Source organism: Plodia interpunctella, chromosome 20 (genome assembly GCF_027563975.2).
Source record: "Plodia interpunctella isolate USDA-ARS_2022_Savannah chromosome 20, ilPloInte3.2, whole genome shotgun sequence".
Taxonomy (NCBI): domain Eukaryota; kingdom Metazoa; phylum Arthropoda; class Insecta; order Lepidoptera; family Pyralidae; genus Plodia; species Plodia interpunctella.
Window position 1 is genome coordinate 1,387,323 of NC_071313.1, and position 19,273 is coordinate 1,406,595.

The 19,273-nt window shown below is 34.3% G+C and overlaps 1 protein-coding gene across 2 annotated transcripts; it reads left to right on the plus strand.

Annotated features, from left to right (window-relative positions):
- The first annotated feature begins 1,348 nt into the window (after nt 1–1,348).
- LOC128678795 (leucine-rich repeat-containing protein 24-like) lies at nt 1,349–16,363 on the plus strand. Of its 2 annotated transcripts, none has more exons than XM_053760603.1 (2): nt 1,349–1,432; nt 13,291–16,363. In XM_053760603.1, the coding sequence occupies exon 2, from the start codon at nt 13,316–13,318 to the stop codon at nt 15,074–15,076; it is 1,761 nt and encodes a 586-aa protein (XP_053616578.1). In that variant the 5' UTR covers nt 1,349–1,432; nt 13,291–13,315; the 3' UTR covers nt 15,077–16,363. The 2 variants fall into 2 exon arrangements, with proteins under 2 accessions (XP_053616578.1, XP_053616579.1); XM_053760604.1 differs by lacking the exon at nt 1,349–1,432 and adding an exon at nt 8,959–9,057.
- Nucleotides 16,364–19,273: the final 2,910 nt, after the last annotated feature.

Sequence of the window (19,273 nt, forward strand, 5' to 3'; positions counted from 1 at the left end):
GTCTTTATACCACTGTAAATAACTCTGTAAATGTCTACTGCCACTCACAGCACAGGGGGACCTGCAGCTGGTGTCAGCGCATAATATTATGTCAGTTATTTACTAATAAATACATTTTTCATTTCATTTTCATTTTCAATTTGAAATATCCGCCACATGCTTCGTCAAATATTTTATTAATCTAACAGACCACCCCGCATCATACCTGGCTCAAAAGTTCCCATTATACTGGCTGCAATACCACGCTGTGTAGCGATGGAGATTTTTTGAGACAGATACAATACAGAACGCCTATCATTTAGCCTTTCTGATACCCTGCGACCTAATTCTCCATAATATTACATATAACTTTCATCCCGGAAAAATTACTGTTTTCATTGGAAAATCACGCGGGCGAAGCCGCGGGAAATAGTCATAATAATGGCATAATAATGTATGTGCTTAAAAATTGTTCGTTCTAGAACCACAAAATTACTATCACAGTTTCCAGTCACGAACTCTGTCCGTAAAATAACAATAAATTAACAAAAACCTGAGCTACAAGTGTTTCGGGTTAACTATAATATATGAGTGTATTCACGTCTGCATATCATATTAGTTTGCGTACAGGGGACATCACGTTAACCTACCCATATTTATTCTAAATTCGCTCTTGTTACCGCCGCATAACGCCGATTTATGGAGAATAACTTGCGGCCTAGTGTTAATGATAAAAATTATCATTTGTCACTAAGAAATAATGTAGAAAGCTTTTTAATGGTGAAAGAATTTTGGAAATCGCTTGAGTAGTTCCTAAAATTACCCCTTCACACAAATATTATTAGACCTTCACCTTATTTTCTATATTAGTGTAGAATATGTAATATGTGGCTGTGTACCGGCGGTGATCTAGAAATTTTGATCAACTGTCACAATATATTTTTTTATTTTATCCGTAGTACTTGAAATAACCACATTATAACTAATTCTAAAAATTAGATTCTAAATTCTGGACTAACTAACAAGGCCAGTAGTTTGTAGCTTTTAGAAAAACACCCATTTTAAATTTGATATAAAATGTGCTTGTGAATATCTAATATATGAATAAAAGTTATAACTTGTAATTTCATCGCATGATTTACAATCACACTCATTAAAGATACGATTTTAAACAATATTTTATATCATTAGTACGGGTTTGCACCTTATTTCTTCAACAAAACAGAGAGGAATCTTCAAAAGAAACTCATTACCAACATGGCGGAGGAATAAAAAAAGTAACATAGTAAATCCTGAAAACCTTGGGCAATGAAAAACGCACTTGAAATTTAAGGGCTGACACCTTTGTTATCATATATCCGGGGTTCAGAACCGCGCGAGTGCGCGTCGACAACGGACGTGCCGTGTTGTGTCGAGTGTTTTTTGTGTTAGTGTGTTATATCATGATTATATGGTAAGTACATCATTTCATTTGCAATTTATTTGTACGATTAATTAACCTAATTAATTATAATACTGTGCTGTCTTTTGAAATTTTGCCGTAGCTTACACAACGTGTTTTATATTGCGGCTATATTCTAAATAAGAAAAACCATATACATGATACATCAAAAGTAATTAAATAATTGATAAATACCGCATTTGATAAGTAATTTTTTATTTCACTGGGTAAAACACTGCATTAACTTTAAATAATGAGCCATTAAATTACACTTTAATACGTCAGTTTTAATAATTACCCGACTTGCAGTTTTTTTTTTGTTGTTCTGATTAAATATTCTGAATGCTTTTTGATTTCAAAATTGTGACGGATATTACTGTAAAAAGTGTATATATTTTTGGTTTTTGACATGAGAAATCTGATTCGACTAAAACAAGCTTGATTTGTGAATTTTTATTACAATTTATGTTTAAAAAAATATTATTTTATTCATCAAATTTTCATTCATTTTCTCCCAAAAAGGTAATACATATTTTGATGATGAATGAAATGTCCAAACTCTGATTAATATTTGAGCCTTCAATGTACGAAGAGTTCCATGAAAATTTAATTTGTTCATTCTTCTAGTAGATAGTTTTTTTTTTTCTTTTTGACGTGCTTGATTAAAGTAATATTCTTTTAATACATTATTACGTTTATGTACATTATGATAATATAAGATTAACAGCATATTAGGGAGAAGTAATTATGACGTTATAGTGTAGACAAAACCTGTAAAAACCTAAAAAAAAAAAGATTTATTAACTTAAAAAAAAAATTCTTTTTATTATATAGTTGTATCATGTTTCATAAAAATAAATTTATAGTTAAGTAAATTTAGTTTTCTGAGGTTCTTACTCAACGCTTTTTTTCTTAACACTCTTTAACCCTCAATGCACAAAAGGTGTGTTAAATAAGTGTAAGTTTGACATTACGTTAGTTAAGTTTTAATAGTTGCAATGCATGTATTGCAACTGTGAGAACCGTAATTAATTTTATCCAGTTATTTTTACGTGTTGCACGAATAAATATATAGATAGACAGTAAAAAAAAAAAATTTTTAATGTTTTGGTTTCTATTAGTCCCACAAAGTCCCCCATAACTATTTTTGTTTAATATCTCCTGTATACATAGCTCACAGTTTTATTACATGTATTGATGTTAAATCTATTACTTAAACAATTTGATCAGTATTCAGTGCTATTCTTGTCCTATCTAGATCAGTTGCAATAAACAACAAATGCAAAGTTCTTTCAATAATCCCCGGGGGCTAAGCTCGAGTAGAGAAACTTTCTTCGCTATAAAATACTGAGCATTGAGGGCGCGTATCCAGTGCTGCTTCACCATTTGTTATTGTTTATATTGGCTGTAAAAATCTAAATTTATTGGTCAGGATTTTTGAAAAAAGAAACCAGTACTTGCTTCACCGACTCGCCTTGTAGAGGGTTACGTAAAATTAGCTTTATTATCATAACACAAATTTTTACAGATTTCGGATTTTTTTTTGTAATAATACCGTAAAAATTACTTAGATATAAATTTCTACTAGATTAATATATTATAGACAGCCGTTCAATGTTCTAACGACGAACATAGCTATAACAGACGGACAATGAAATGTTCATATCAGGATTCCATTTTTACCTTTTGAGCAACACAACTTTTTTTATATGAGCATAATGTCAAAACCTTGAAATGCCAAGATCTGAAAATGTCGTCAAAGACTGAGTATCTATGCCATGGCTTGCAGAAATCCACTCAAGTCGACGAAGTAAATATTTTTTTAACAAACGCTTTAGTAATTATAAAGACAAAATGGAAACATTTTGATCATTTTTTTCTTTTACTTGCCCTTTATATTATATCCACTTAAAATAATAAACTTTCCTACACCGTGTTTTATCTCTAAAATGTAACGTTCAATATGAAATTTTCCGATATTTAAACGTTCAGCAAATTGTAACAGAGCCATCCCTTTGTTGTTAATTCCATTCCGAAAGGTCGCATCTGTGACAATTTGCGCCAATTTACCCATTAACTTACGAAGTCGACTTAGATTAAAACCATTGGACGCATTTTGATCAAATAAGGATTTTAGCCAAAGGATAAATGGACCGAGAAGGGTGCGCTGTAATAGATATATTGTATTGGGTTTTTGATTTTGTGTGGAGGTACATAAGCGTGGGTATAGAGAGTGAGTGTTGATATATTTTTTTGTAAATTTCGTACATTTATTTTTATGTAGCAATATCATGTCCCACTTCTGGGCAAAAACCTGTCTTTCTTTCTAAGTGTGATGTCATCGATATATAAAAGTTTTTAAACCGTGGTTTAAAAACTTGTGGTCTTGTGGTGGTGTAATGGTTAAGACGCCTGTGGATCGGAAGGTCTCAGGTTCGTATTCTACTCGTGCCATATGAGTTTGTATACCAATCTATCGTACTTATTATTTAGTAGGTTTCATAGACCACCACTAGCTTCCGGTGAAGGAAAACATCGTGAGGAAACCTGCACACTGGCGGACAGTTTAGTTCACTAGAGTGTGTGCGACTCTCATGTCTTGAATAAAATCTGACACCAGTGTTAGCAATAATACACTCGATAAAAAAAAATATACTTTTTTCGAAGCTGTTAACAGCTGGTATTTTATTTAAAAACAAACTTACCATTACCTGGTCAGCATTACACGTGAAACTAGTCATATGGCGCCGTGAAATTCTCTGTTATCGGAAATTTCTTCCATTGAATACCTATATAGATTTCCCGCAATTTTCTACATGGTTTCGCTGTATTCTCGGAATTTTTTGAGAACGGTACAAGCCACGCCACGTGAAACAAGCTAGTTGGAAAGCGAGCAATTTGAGCTAATACGCTATTTGGCACCCGCGCCCGCTCTCCATCATCAGATTCCGTGCTTAAGCTGCTAAATTCTCAACTCTAAACTAAGTTCTGCATCGAATAGATTGGCTGATCGACTATATTTCAGTTAAAGAGAGGTTTTCAGTTAAGATTTTTGGCAGCAAAAATTTTCTCTAGGTTCACAAGCGAGCTATTAGCTATTGGACCCCCACCATCCCTTGAAAAACAAATGTAGAAATCGTGGTATCTTAATCCTACACTCAACCAATTTTAGCTAGTTTGCGTGGGAGCATTTTTTTACTATTTGGCAACCAATATTGAAGAAATTATACTGCTATATCGTCATAATTGTGAGGTAAAGTGCAAACTGGTGGACAGTTTAGTTCACTAGTGTGTATGCAACTACCTGCCATTAGATGGCGGTAAGTAGTAAAATTCATGTCAGATGTCTTTAGGTGACTTGAATAAAAACGATATGATGATTTCCTGATTGTCAGATTGTTTTTGCATAGATAATTTTTTAAATTCAATTATGATCGTCAACATTTTCTCCGCTACACAATCGCACATGAAATATTCAGCAAAAAAAATGCTAATTCCTACATCTTGACCATTGTAAATTAAATAAATTAAAAAAAAGGGCTTTTCCGAGCTTCCCAGAGCAGGCAGGGAGCCAACAACGGGTCGAGCTTTTAAAAATAGGCTTTGTAGTAACTTATTTAAAATCGTTTACTCTGCGGAGCGTAGTGCGCATTAAATTTAATGTTTAGTAGCCTCTTGTTAAGACGGAATTTTAAACAAAGCAGGATTATATTTTTGATAGATGAATTTTAATATTTTGTATTATCTCTAATGATAAATTCTTTTAAAATAATTTTGAATTGAAATTTAACATTTTTATATAAATGTGAGAATGGACAATTACTGAAACAAATTGCTTATTGATGCCTGGAGCTCTTTTATTGTTTAAATTAATAAATTATATTATTATTGTAAACCAGTATTGATGCAAAACAAAGCATGTCATGATTTGTTTGAAAAATTGCTTAAATTTTTAATTTTATGATAAACTAGTCTAGCACTAGGTCTCAACTGTAGATTATGAGTGATTAAGTAACAAATATCCTCACATCCAAACCTACGGATTCAGTAGGATTAAAAGTACTTTATGTTTAATCGCTCTTTTCAAGAATGAGAGATAATAACCACTAACATCAAAGTTTATCACTACAGTTTCAAACTCCACAAAGAGTTTGTTCCTGGAAAATTAGACTTTAATAAATTTTACTGGGTCAGAATCAGCCGTTAGAATCAATAATGGCAATTCCTTCTGTCTTGACAGGGACCAACACTGTTTGAATGAGTTTCTTTCGGCATTTTATCTGAACAGTGATCGTTCCGAAATGCCAGTAGTTTGTACCTTTTTGAGAAATTACAATGTAATATAAAATTTGACGTAAAAGTTAAAGTGAAAGTCTAACTTCTACTTCTATAATATATGTATAATATGAATATATGAATTAAAATATTTGATTTGATGAATAAATTTTTAAAGGTGGTTTTAATTATGAATTAAAACCACCTTTAAAAATTTATTCAGTAATGCGATTATACTATATATATACCTAGTATATATATATATATATATATATATATATATATATATATATATATATATATATATATATATATATATATATACCTACTTACGGTAATTATATCACTCGTTTGCCGTCGTACTCTATATTTTTTTAATATATAAATATATAAATTAATATTTAAATTTTCATTTTCATAACGAACAAATTTTAATTTAATTTATGTCTTTTTTCCAAAAAATGTAAAAAAAAAACCAAATTCTGGAAACTACGCGTTTCAATTTGGCTTGCAACGGAGAAATTGTGTCGAATCAAGGAAGAGAAAAATCTTATTAACTTTCAAATCTGAGCTTTGTAATTTTTTCCACAATTTAAATGTCACAGTGTTTCGTCACGGCTCCATTTGACTAACAATATTTACGCTTGTTATCTTTATTTTTAGTCTTTTATTGTCTCCAGAATTCGCGATTCGTCTCATAATTTTTTCTTTCGCAAAACGTTTCAAATACCTAGACACACTTTTGTTCGTTCTATTTTTTCACCTGTTTTGATGTTTGTCTGTAATAATTATAATTATTTTAATAATGCCTATAGTGTTACGCAAAAGGAAGGACCTAGTATCTGAGACACAGGCTCGCCCTAGTTTAGACACTAGTGTGTTGAACTATGATAATGTACTGTATCTATTTGTATCGTATGTAAAGTTCACTACTTATTGTAAAATTGTTCTTATTTGGCACGTGAAAACTACATAGTAATGTAAATTGCATGCATATTATACATTAGTCTGATTTGTAACATTTGGAAATATATATATATAATAAATAAAAGCCTTATCACATCAATCAAATCTTACAAGTTAAATTTCACCTACTTCTACGTTAACTCAACAACGGTTCACAGCATGGTCTTGATTATTTCTTCACACAGAAAGCAACAAGATATAAAAGAATATTTTTGAATGCGTACACACACCCAACAAGCATTTAACTGACATGAACTTGGAGAAAACACGAAACTCAAGTGTTTACACTGAACAAAATGCCTAACACTGATCACCCCTCATCTTCTGCGACGCTACGGACAAAACAACAGCACATACATACAAAAAAATCGAAGCGCAAAACAACATAAAAATAGAAACAAATATTTTTCATAAAACAATCTTAATCTACTCGAAGCCTCTAAAGCGTTAATTGGACACCATGTAAAAAAAAATAATAACCAATTGACCTCTTTGATAACATTAAAATCTTGTGACAAATTGTCATTTTTGTAAAAAATACACGACATTACGTCTTAACGATCGCGGCGTGCAGGTTAAAATTACCGTCAAAGTTTACTAGTGCAACCCACTTTTATATATGGTTTAATAATCCATATAGTAGACAGTTGTCTTCTCACAAAATTGAAATTAGTTTGCTAATTATTACTCAAAAATAAACTACATAAGTAACGGTTAGTTGCATCACACCCTAAACTTTTTGTTGTTTAAAAACGTCATACAATTTTATCAATGAGTATACCGACAAAGAAAGCCTTGAGTTTTATAGATGTCTAGATAACAGTTCCTCTAAGGCCGCGCTCCGAGGCTAGATATCTCTAAGTTGTACACAAACAGACAAACAGTTCTCCAGAGTGCGGACGGGGTAATATATTTCCTTTCGGACGTGTTATCTATTATCTGGTAGAGGATGCTTTGTTACACTAGGCACGGGATGATTGCGAGCCTTCTTGTTGTATTTATATCCACAGTTGGTAACATAGCATTAACTGAAAAGGCTATCTCTCTCTATCCTATTCTTCTTCAGGGCTAAAATAGAACCCAGGATACATTCATGGTAGTCTAATCAATGGCATATCATCTTTAGATAGATAGATAAAAACTTTATTTGCAGCAACAGAACACATATACACCAAAATAACACAAACACAATAATTAAGTGAAGGAAGGAAGGAAGGAAGGAAGGAGGGAAGGAAGGAAGGAAGGAAGGAAGGAAGGAAAGAAGGAAGGAAGGAAGGAAGGAAGGAAGGAAAGAAGGAAGGAAGGAAGAAAGGAAGAAAGGAAGGAAAGAAGGAAGGAAGGAAGGAAGGAAGGAAAGAAGGAAGGAAGGAAGGAATGAAGGAAGGAAGGAAGGAAGAAAGGAAAGAAGAAAGGAAGGAAGAAAGGAAGAAAGGAAGAAAGGAAGAAAGGAAGAAAGGAAGAAAGGAAGAAAGGAAGAAAGGAAGAAAGGAAGGAAGAAAGGAAGGAAGGAAGAAAGGAAGGAAGAAAGGAAGGAAGAAAGGAAGGAAGAAAGGAAGGAAGAAAGGAAGGAAGAAAGGGAGGAAGAAAGGAAGGAAGAAAGGAAGGAAGAAAGGAAGGAAGAAAGGAAGGAAGGAAGGAAGTAGGTAAGGTGGCAAAAAAAGTGCACAGATGATCACATATAAGTAATGAATAAAGTGCAGCAATACAAAATGGTCATGTCTATTGAGACATGAGAACATTGATTCTCAGCCATAGCCACAGTAAGTGCAGTGCAATCAAGTGATGTAATAAAAAAATAGTAAAACACTTTTTGGGTTCGCTGGCAGAAAGGCCAGAACCATGTGGGGATGAAGTATCCAAGCATTTGTTTCCTAAGTAACCTTAATAGTCTAACCACATCAATGCCCGTAAATATTAATCGCATAGATGCTCACAGTAGGATAAATAGATCAACTTGTATGTTAAACAAGTACATTGGGCGTATCCTAACTTTCTCCATTATACCAGACAATAATCTTCTAAGACATCTAGAAGTTAATATATATATATATATATATAAGGAAACACTTTGTTTCCTAGACTTAGCATGTAAGTTTAATCTAGGTTGTGTTTATTATAGGTTAGTGTCACATGTAGATACTGTTTTATCATTTTGAGAATGACAGCCAACACTGTCGATAAAGCAGATTTAAAATGGATGAACGCCATTGTAGTTTGCACATACAATACGTACTGTTTTATCATAGTGTCTAATGGCAGGTAAGACTGTTGATAAAACAGATTTTAAATTAGAGAAACGCCATTGTAATGCGTGTTATCAAAACAATTATAAAATGTTATTAAAATGGAATTGTTGATTGAGAAATAGACTTTAAATGTCGTTTCTTTGTTTTCAGGTGAGGTATATTTTTATAAGAGTGTGATTTTAGTTTGTATTGTTAAAATTGTAGAAATGTTAAAAATAAATCTTTGTTTTCAGAGCAACATGTTGTTTATTCAAAATCAATAGTTCTAAAGAAGTTATTTTATATATACATTGTTTTAATACATAAAGGCATAAATTAGGGCATAAATTACGTATATAAGTGTTTTTTTTTTGTGAAATTTGTTATGTGTGTATGATAAATATTCGTATTGACACTTGTATTATAGTGCAAAATTAAATTTGACCTGCACCCGTTTCAATATAAGATTTCATTACATCTTTTGGAGGCACTTAGCAAATGCTAAATTAAATCAGCTGTGCTCTGGAATGATGCCAAAAGCGAGAAAGCAGTATATAATTGAAACGTTCCCATCTCTTTCGGTGGGATGAATTCCTAGATGGGCTTCGATCTGGACTTTATAGTAAACGCCTATTATAGTCTGGTGGGTTTATATAAGAGGCTATTCTGAAACGTCCGACCATTTCAAATCCCAGGATGATTCCACTGCAGGACATTAATATTGTTAAAGCACGGGCCATTGGCTCTTGGACTAGGTTCGTGATAAGAATTCGAACACTCGATTCTTCTGTTTCATATAAAAGAAACGGAATAGTTTTTGAAATCGTTCGATTTGTGCAGCTCGTGTCGTTTTGCATTTGTTTGTTAGCTCAATTGTTTTGTAGTTAGTGTTTCTTTTGTTTGAAATTCGTAATGTTACTTCTTGTCATGTTGATCCTACCTCCAACCTCCTACAACTAATAATGATGGGTAAAGTCCCTGGGAAGAGAAAGGTTGGAGGAAGGAAAAAATCTTGGCTGCGGAACATCCGAGAATGGACCGGGATAGCGAGCGCCGCTGAGCTGTTCCGCCGAGCTAAGGACAAGAAGGACTTAACCATGCTAATCGCTGAACTTCACTAGTTGGAGAAGCACCCATAGAAGAAGAATGTTACTTATTTATTGCGCTTCGATTAATATGATGCTTATGGCCGGTTGATTTGATTTCATTTCGCAATTGTTGACATTTTGTGAAACACGGTAGTCAGTATGAAAAAGTTGTATTTTTGATAAAGTAGTCATTTTGGTAAAATAGACATTATTAGATGATGCCCGGGGCTTCGCTCCCGTGGGAATTTTGATATAGCAATCTTGCATAATCTACCTCTGTAATGATGAAAGAATTTTTGAAATCGGTTCTGTAGTTTCGGAGATTACCAGCCTCGAACATTCAAACTCACAAACGGTTATCTCTTTATAATAATAGTATAGATATACCAGACCGCGCAATGCAACGCTGTATGGTTACGGCCACAATTCGTAAACCTTACAGTTTTTCGTTTAACTAGGACGCCGGGTAACGTGTATGCGGCTTCACACGTTGTAACAATATTCTCCGACCTAATTCCAAAGATTGGACCGAATTCCGTAAATTCCGTCGCTCCGCGGAACCGGAATACGGTTTGCGGCACCAGTTTTTTTCATTAAATCCTTTAGCAAACAAAAAGTTGCCATTGGTTCCGATGTGATCAGATTTGAAATTGCAACTTTTCAGTCGAAACGTATATCTGCATTTAAAACGAGCGACTAATAATAGGTACTTATATATTAGATACTTATGTAATAGTTTCTTATGGTATTAATATGTACTAATTTTTAAATATATTTATTTTATCTATGATACTAACCCATACTAATATTATAAAGAGAAAAGTTTTGTACTTTTGTATTTTTGTTTGCAATGAAAAATTCCTGGACCGATTTTGATGAAACTTGGTACAGAGATAGACGAAACCTTCAAGAGTGACATAGGCTACTTCTTAAAATATAGTTTTACCCGAGCGAAGGCGTGGCGGGCCGCTAGTATAATAGGAAAGCGATTGATGGTATCTGTGCGATAGGTACCATGGGCGTATTCTAGGGCGGGAATTATATGACACAGTGTAGATATATTAGTATAGTAAGTTGAAATTAATGTAGTAATTGAGACCAAGCTTCCGTCACCAGAGGGAGCTAATATGATTAGCTTTGAATTACGCCGGCGGCCATGTTGCCGCATCACAAACGTTATTAGTGAGATCATTTCATTATTTTCGTTCTAGTCGGACGTTCACTATCTCATCTTCGCATGAATTTGTCGTTTGAGGAAGTTGTCGTTTTCGGCTTGAAGGTTCGCGTGTTTCATTCGGAGCTGTTCAATATTATAATGTTACAACAGGCAATTAAGCTAACGTAAATCCTTTTTGGAAATGCTATTGTTGCATATCTACGCCTGTGAAGTAAATATCTATCAATTTGGAAATATTGAATGAAAATCACTTTTTTTACAATTACAAAAGCCCAGAAAAGTGCTTAAAGCAGACCGTTTAGGCAAGTAGACCGATCGGGAAAATAGGCCGATCGTAGCGAAGGGGTGCCTAAGATCTAGCTTAAATCCTTTAAACAACCATTGCGAGAAACTAAGTTAAAGTTGTATCAAGATCCAATTAGTTGCAATAGAAGTTAAGTCGTAAAGACTAGATATCGTGGGAATGAACGCCCAGTTCAAGTTTCTCCGATATTTGTCCCAGTTTTCAATTAAAAACAAACAGGACTTCTAATTTATAGCTGACACCTGATAGTTTCATAAAAATTTTGCAACAAAATCGACTGTTACTCACAAAGTTTAAAAGAGTTATGTGTGTTATTATTAAGACTGGTGTAAGATTTTATTGACCTGCGTTTAGGGTGAGTTGCACCGTCAATGACGTTGATTTTAACCGGCGCGTCGTTGACATTTATACAAACTTGTGTGCTTTACATTTCTCTGCGCACGTTAAAGTTAACGTCACAGTTGACTTGTACAAACCACGCTTAGTAGCAGGTAGCTTGCTTATAATTGGGTGTGTGTAGATTAGATATACAAAAATAGATTTTTAAGTGAAAATGTCAAGGTTAGATTCTTAAATATTTACGTTTTAATTATTAAGCCTTATTGTTCCCAGTAAATGGATATATTTGTTTATAATTTTAATATTATTTCTTCTTTTGTGATTCACGGCACATGTTACGGTCCTTTGTGAGGCATGCGTGGGAAATTCTAACACGTTTATAATTCTCACTCTCATCGAAGCGTCCGATGAATTCTCAGACGTTGAGCGTCGGAGCCCAGGGTCCACTTTCATATTTTTTCGTCTCCATTTAGCATCTAGTTGTCGACCATTGACACGCATATCAAGCTTGACGATATCAAAACACTTTTTGGGTTTATTATAATATGGTAATATTATAATAAACCCAAAAAGTGTTATATTATTTTTATATATTAAGTGCAAACCGTACAAGCCATACAAACCGGCCAGCTATTTATTAAACCTAACACATACTAATTTAGTTTAGCCGGAGACATGACTAATCATCGTATATTCTGTGCTAGAAAGGAGGCGAGGGAATATTAGTTGCGTCACTAATAAAATTCAGTAATTATATTACCGTCATAATTTTATTACAACGTCGAAATTAATTTTTGCCTTGTCCTCAAAGCTGTAGAAGCTGGCGATATTTTGGTTTTGAAGCGAGTACACCGAAGTGAAAATGTGTAAAGATAGATGTTTTCGTTCAATTTAGTAAAATCTCGATTAGATCGTGTAGATTGACAAAATAACAAACTTTTTTCGGAATAATTTTATGAAATGAATGAATTTAAAAGAATGCCTCACAAAGTTTTCATTTATCTATAGACACGATATTATTTATTCCTTCCACGTCAACATCTCTTTGTCCATTTACTTTCACCGGTCTTCTGGAAGAAGTTTCTATATCTACACTATTATGTTATATTCATTATTAAAAAAATAAAACGTTCGTTAAAAAGTAAGAATAATATTATTATACCTTAGAGAAATACATCGTTATAATTTATTGACACAATGTATCACTTATACCTAACCTTAAATCTTGAACTATACCACTAACGAGATACACAAAACAACAGCATACGCTCAATCGTAAAGATAGTTCCCACCACAACTTGCAAACTTCGTGGTCCTCTGAGCAAATACAGCTATAGCCGAGACAACTAACGCACTTCGTAATTAAACAACTACATATCTCGTGTCTTGTCTTCATTACGCACGTACGAAGATAGGTCGCACAGATACAGTTTATTGACTCGTTATTAGTCTTCCAAAACTAACAGAACCTAAGCTGATCGATTTATTTGTTCCAGGTAAACGCATATACAGCGATATGAAATGGGCATTCGAGCTTTGCGCAATGGATGCTGGTTAATAATACTCTTCATAAACCTCACTGGAAGCGATTGGCTCAACTGCGCCCATATTCCTGAATGCAACTGCAAATGGTCGTCTGGCAAGAAAACGGCGTCATGCGTCTCCGCGGGACTCAAACAACTACCCCATTTGGCGACCGAAATTCAAGTTCTAGATTTGCACGGCAATCAGTTAAAGAGTTTGGGACAAGACGCATTTGCAAGCATAGAGTTATTGCACTTGCAAAGGCTGAATCTGAGTTCGAGCAACCTCCGTTCCCTGCATCCGGACGCATTCAGGGAACTTCGGATACTTGTGGAGTTGGACCTCTCCCAAAACGAACTGTTCCAACTTTCCCCTGACACATTCAGAGGCAACGACCGACTCCGGCTATTAGTCTTGAACGACAACCCTTTGACGATATTAGTCGCCGAGCAATTCCCGCCGCTGCAACATTTGAAAAAGCTAGAATTAGTAAGATGTAAACTTCAGGCTATTCACCCGTTTGCCTTTGTCCATCTAAGGGCGTTAGAAACTATTCACGTGCATCAGAATTCAATATCATATCTTCATCGGAACACATTCAACTTGCCAGTATTAAAAACTTTGACACTATCGGATAATCCATGGTACTGTGATTGTAGACTAAGAGATTTCCACGAATGGTTTTTGAATAGTAATCTTGGGAATGAAGAGGTCTATTGTGAAGGTCCTGAAAACAAAGCGCAGATCTCGTGGAGAAGTTTAAAAGGAAATGATATGGTTTGTCCTCCTTGGGCATATACAACTCCAACAGTTATAAGAACAGAAGTCGGTGCAGATATTTCATTTGGTTGTTTTGTGAGGGGCGATCCAAAGCCTTCCGTGACATGGTCTTACCATCATATTGAAATTCACAATAGCACCAGCAAACACAGTGATATACTTGTCTATAGATATCAATTGAACAATTTCGATGAATTTAGAGACGATTACATAAACAAAAGTGCTCAGTGGGTCAACGTGACCATTTCAAATGTGACTAGCGAATTATCTGGTGAGTGGAAATGTAGTGCCAAAAGTCAAGTAGGAGAATCTTCAGCTTATTTAACGTTATTTTTACCTAAAGCTCGAACAGCAACGGCTCGGGTTCCTCCAGATTATTCTACATTTATTTACGTAGCTGGTGCAATGCTGGCAATGACTGGAGTAGGTTTTATTGCGGCCTGCGTCTGCTGGAAGACCCAACGTCGAAGAGTACCGCCTAGTAGGAGCTTTACTGATCAAGAGAAGAAGTTATTAGATACATCTATAGCAGCTAGTTGTGATAGAACCAGCGCTGATTTAGGCTCATCTTCTTACGGCTTTGAGATGTTAGATCGCTCAATGTCAATGGAGAGTGAAGATACGCAGAGATGTATGGAGCCAGTCCAGATAACAATTGAGGGTCCTCCCGGATCATTTCCACCGCCTCCGGCTGAGTTCGCGTTGCCAGCACCTTATGGAAATATTTTCATATCGGTTCAAGTATCTGGGCATAACGACGAGTATCCAGACTTGTTGGGAGGAGGTGCTACTTTGCCTAGACGAAGCCGGACATGCTTTTTGAAATCAGCTTATGATAATATGGGGCCTAGAATTACTGCAGCTGGTAGCTCGACCTGGTCTCTTCCTGGTGCCAATGTAGATAATAAAAAAGATGAAAAGGATACTCAACTGACCATGCCATTGTCTACTTTTTCAACTGAATTCACTGCTCTTTGAATATATGTTCTTGAATGGAAAATTTACTGTTGTAAATTTCCATAATGTCAAGTCTTTTAAAAATATCCATTTATCTGGGGGCACGGCAGTCGAGCAAAAAAAGTGGCACGGCCGTACCACCCTTTTCTCGAAGCAATTCAGGCCAATTTAGAACCCCATTCCTTTTTCAGTAAGCATTTCATTTTATTGTAAATAAAGCTGCAATATTGATTGAGCAAAATATTTATAATTTATTCTGCTATATAACTTATATTTTAATTAAGCATTAAAGAACATATCACTTAAGTACCTATTGTTGTAACTTGTGTTGAGTTTTTGACTATGAATTCGATAAAAAAGTAATGTTTAGCTCAACATAGGACTGATTAAATAGTATACGAAAAATCCAACATTACTGTACATTTTGCTACGCAGTAGAATACCTACATATATTACGATTCAAATTCAATTCAAATTCAAATGTAGGTTATATAAGATGTTCCAGCATACTTAGTGCCTGTTACATTTTACTTAAAACCATACAAAAATTTATATTAATTAACATATCAAGAGTAAAAATTAATAACGTTGTTTTGTTGCATCAAATACTGATAATTTAAATAACATAATAATTTAAACTGACATTTCGTGGCAATTATAGTAGGTACAATCAATCGCATATCAAATTACCCAACATGGAACTTTATGTAACGGTAATAAGGTCGAATTTGGAACGATTTAAGGTATGTTGATGTGCTACTGACTGTACTTACTGAAATAATAATATACTCATTACTAAATAAAAATAAAACTTGCATCTAAACAACTAAAAATGAAATAATTGTGCCAATTGATAACATCACATAGTAAACATAGTCGCTTCCGTCTGTCTGTCCCTATGTACGCTTAGATCTTTAAAACTACGCAACGGATTTTGATGCGGTTTTTTAAAATAAATATAATTCCACAGGATTGTTGACGTGTGTGTATTGTGATTTTATCCAACCGAAGTCGGGACGAGCTGGTAGCTCTGAGATATAACTTACAATACGGTACACGTAATATTTAAAATTGTTGTTGTGAATGGTGCAATAAATATTTTATCTATCTTTCTTTTTATGTTCATTCACTGCGTAGCGCATTGAATATGCTATTATTATATTATTCAAAATTCATTTCGTTACATTATCGACAAGGTTTTAAATTTTCAATAGCCTAAAAATATTTTAGTTGTAAGTAAGTGTATTTATAATATTTTTGATCAAAATCGTTGCTTTGAAATTCTATGAGGGAATAAAAGAAGTACAATTAATCTGTTTTATTTTTAATTGCACCCAACATGTTTTCATTATTTTAAACCAATTATAACTAAACTAAGAATGGATTGAACTTTATCGTTAACTTTAATCTACACAGAAAAATGCAAAGTACACCATTTTGTCTAAACGTTGGCGGAGCGCAGGTTAAAGTCAAAGTTGACTGATGCAACTTATCTTAAGTCCGATCAGTTGATACTCTATATACTCTAATTTATATTAATGTTTTTTACATATTCTTAATCATACAAAAATGCTTCGAGTTTCAGCAAATGTAGTTTTAGGTTTAAAGACAAGGTTTAAGACAATTTGTCATTTACATGAGAACATAAATTAATATTTACAATATTAGATTTTCGTTCATTGTCCCTAAAGGTTTCACAATAAAGTATTTAACTTACATAAAAAAAAAATAATTATCACTAGGAGCAGGTATCAAGTACAATAATTTACTCTCACCGTATAGATTGGTATATTTAAGATTACGTGTTCGGCCAGCCTTTTTTTTAATATGGCGAGCCAGTCAACATTTTCAACATAGGCATACGAGTAATCTAACTACCCTTTATTAAAATAACGCGCGCCTTCAACTGTTATCGCTATCGATCCGTATTTTGTTCGCGACTTAGGAAGAACTATGAAGCTCGCGCGTCGAGTGACACGTACCATTTGCTTGTGTACAAATATCAACAAAAAATATAATGATCAACTACTCTGATAACCAAACCAGAATGAAGTAAGCTAGGTAAAATTTTTACGGGATTCAAACTATGTCTAATGTCTTTCTCTTTCTTCGCATGTTCCAACGGTTACATTCGGAGCTTTGATGCCCAGGTTTCGCGTAAAAATCAATCAATTACAGTTTGATGATTTAGGAATTACAACCGCCGCCTTCCTGACGTCTACGTTCTTTAGGAATGATATTGTTGCCTATTTAGACTGTGTCCTTTAGTCATCTCGACATCCACAGGGGAATATGCAGTGGTCCTATTTTAAGGCGGAACTCAAACGACGTCCAATATACAGTAAGTATGAAAATTATGATCTGAAATATATTTTTTCCGAAATAAAACAATTTGAAAGTCGCATTTGATTCCAAAAAGCCACTTGCTTCCGAGTGCTGCCCAAGAACGTCAAAGCTTTAAGCTCGCAGCTTTGAAATATTCAGTTGAAAAAGTGGAAAATAACCTTTTGGAGATTGGGTTCAAGTTTCGTTTAATGTTTGAAACTAACTTATATCTACGGCATAATTTTGAAGGCTTCATTTCTGTAAAATTTAAAACATATATTTTATGTTTGACTAGCTTTTGGCCACAGCTTCGCGTTTTGTTAGCTTCGTGACCAGCAGGATTTAGACGGCGAAATAGAAACTATATTGCGATGCAAACTGAGACGAAGAGAGGAAATTAAAGGCACAATTAGCTTATACATATATCAACTTAAGAATAGCTGGCACCATCTAGAACTAAAATAATTAACCAATTGTCGTACATCCGTACGTTTATCTTAAAGTATTACTATAGAAAATCGATATTTATTTTCTCCTTGTAGTCTGTGCAATCTAAAGTCACTAGATGGTTAACACGTTTTATGCGTCCGCTCAATACTTATGTATTGTCAACATCTTGGGTTCTAACCAACATATAGCGATGAAACTTACACCCGATTTCAAGTTAGATTATCCGCTATTCAACTGTGAAAACCACATCAAAATCTTTATAGTAGTTTTTGCGAGCTGCGTGAACATACATACAAACAGACTAATATTCTAAAACATAAAGACCTCCCATAATTATATTACTTCAACATCTCCTATGTAAATACTGTGTAGGTCCAGGATTCATAGAAACGGTGGTCGTGTAATGGTTAAAACGCCCGCCTGTGGATCGAAAGGTCCCAGGTTCAAATCCTACCCGTGCCACAAGAGTTTGTATACCAATTTGACGCATGTATAGTAGTTATCATCGACCACAATTTGCTTCCGGTGAAGGAAAATATCACGAGGAAACCAGCACAATCTGATTGATTGTGTGTGAAATGGAGAAGGCAATGGCAAACCACTACTAATGGCAAGAAAGTTGTTTTTGTGTTTAATCCCACGTAATGACCACGATCCTCAGCCATGAGGAATACGACTATATAGAATAGGATTCATAAGGATATAGACATAAGTCAAATGCACTTAAATTATTAAATAAAATATAGTTTAATAATTTTTGTATATAACAAACGATCCGTTCATTGATTTTCATAAATTTTCACTTGAATATAAATAATTAGATAGGTTAATATTTAGTATACAATCACGCAAAGAAAATTTGATTAAAATAGGTAAATATTTATTAAAAAGAAAGTATTAATGTTTTCATACAACATCCCCAGAGGCGAATGAGTCCAATTTTAAAGAGGGATATTTTCAAAAATATCGGCGCTGAAATGAAATCCTAGTTTATTTCCGCAGCAATATACTTTCAGAAGCCGGCTGTTTCCTGCCTTGATCGGCGTTTACTTTTCTTATTTGTGACCAATTGCGACGGTCTACGAGTTACTTGAAAAATATTGCGATACAAACTGTCACTGGAAATAACATGCTATGCGAATAACAGCATTTTTGGTGAAAACTAAAATAATGACGGAGAATTTCACCGTCAGATTTGACGTTGATTTAGTTGATTGGACAAAATGGCGTAAGTTCTTTGCGATTTTCTGCGCACGTTATAGTGCTAAGGCTCGGTTGCGCCAATCAACTTTGACGTTATCTTTAACCTGCGCGCCGCCGCCGATAAGACAAAATGCTACATGAGTTTTTAGACCAATCTAAACTACTATGTATAGGTATACATAATAGTTTTCATCGTCCACCACTTGCTTCCGGTGAAGGAAAACATCATGAGGAAACAAA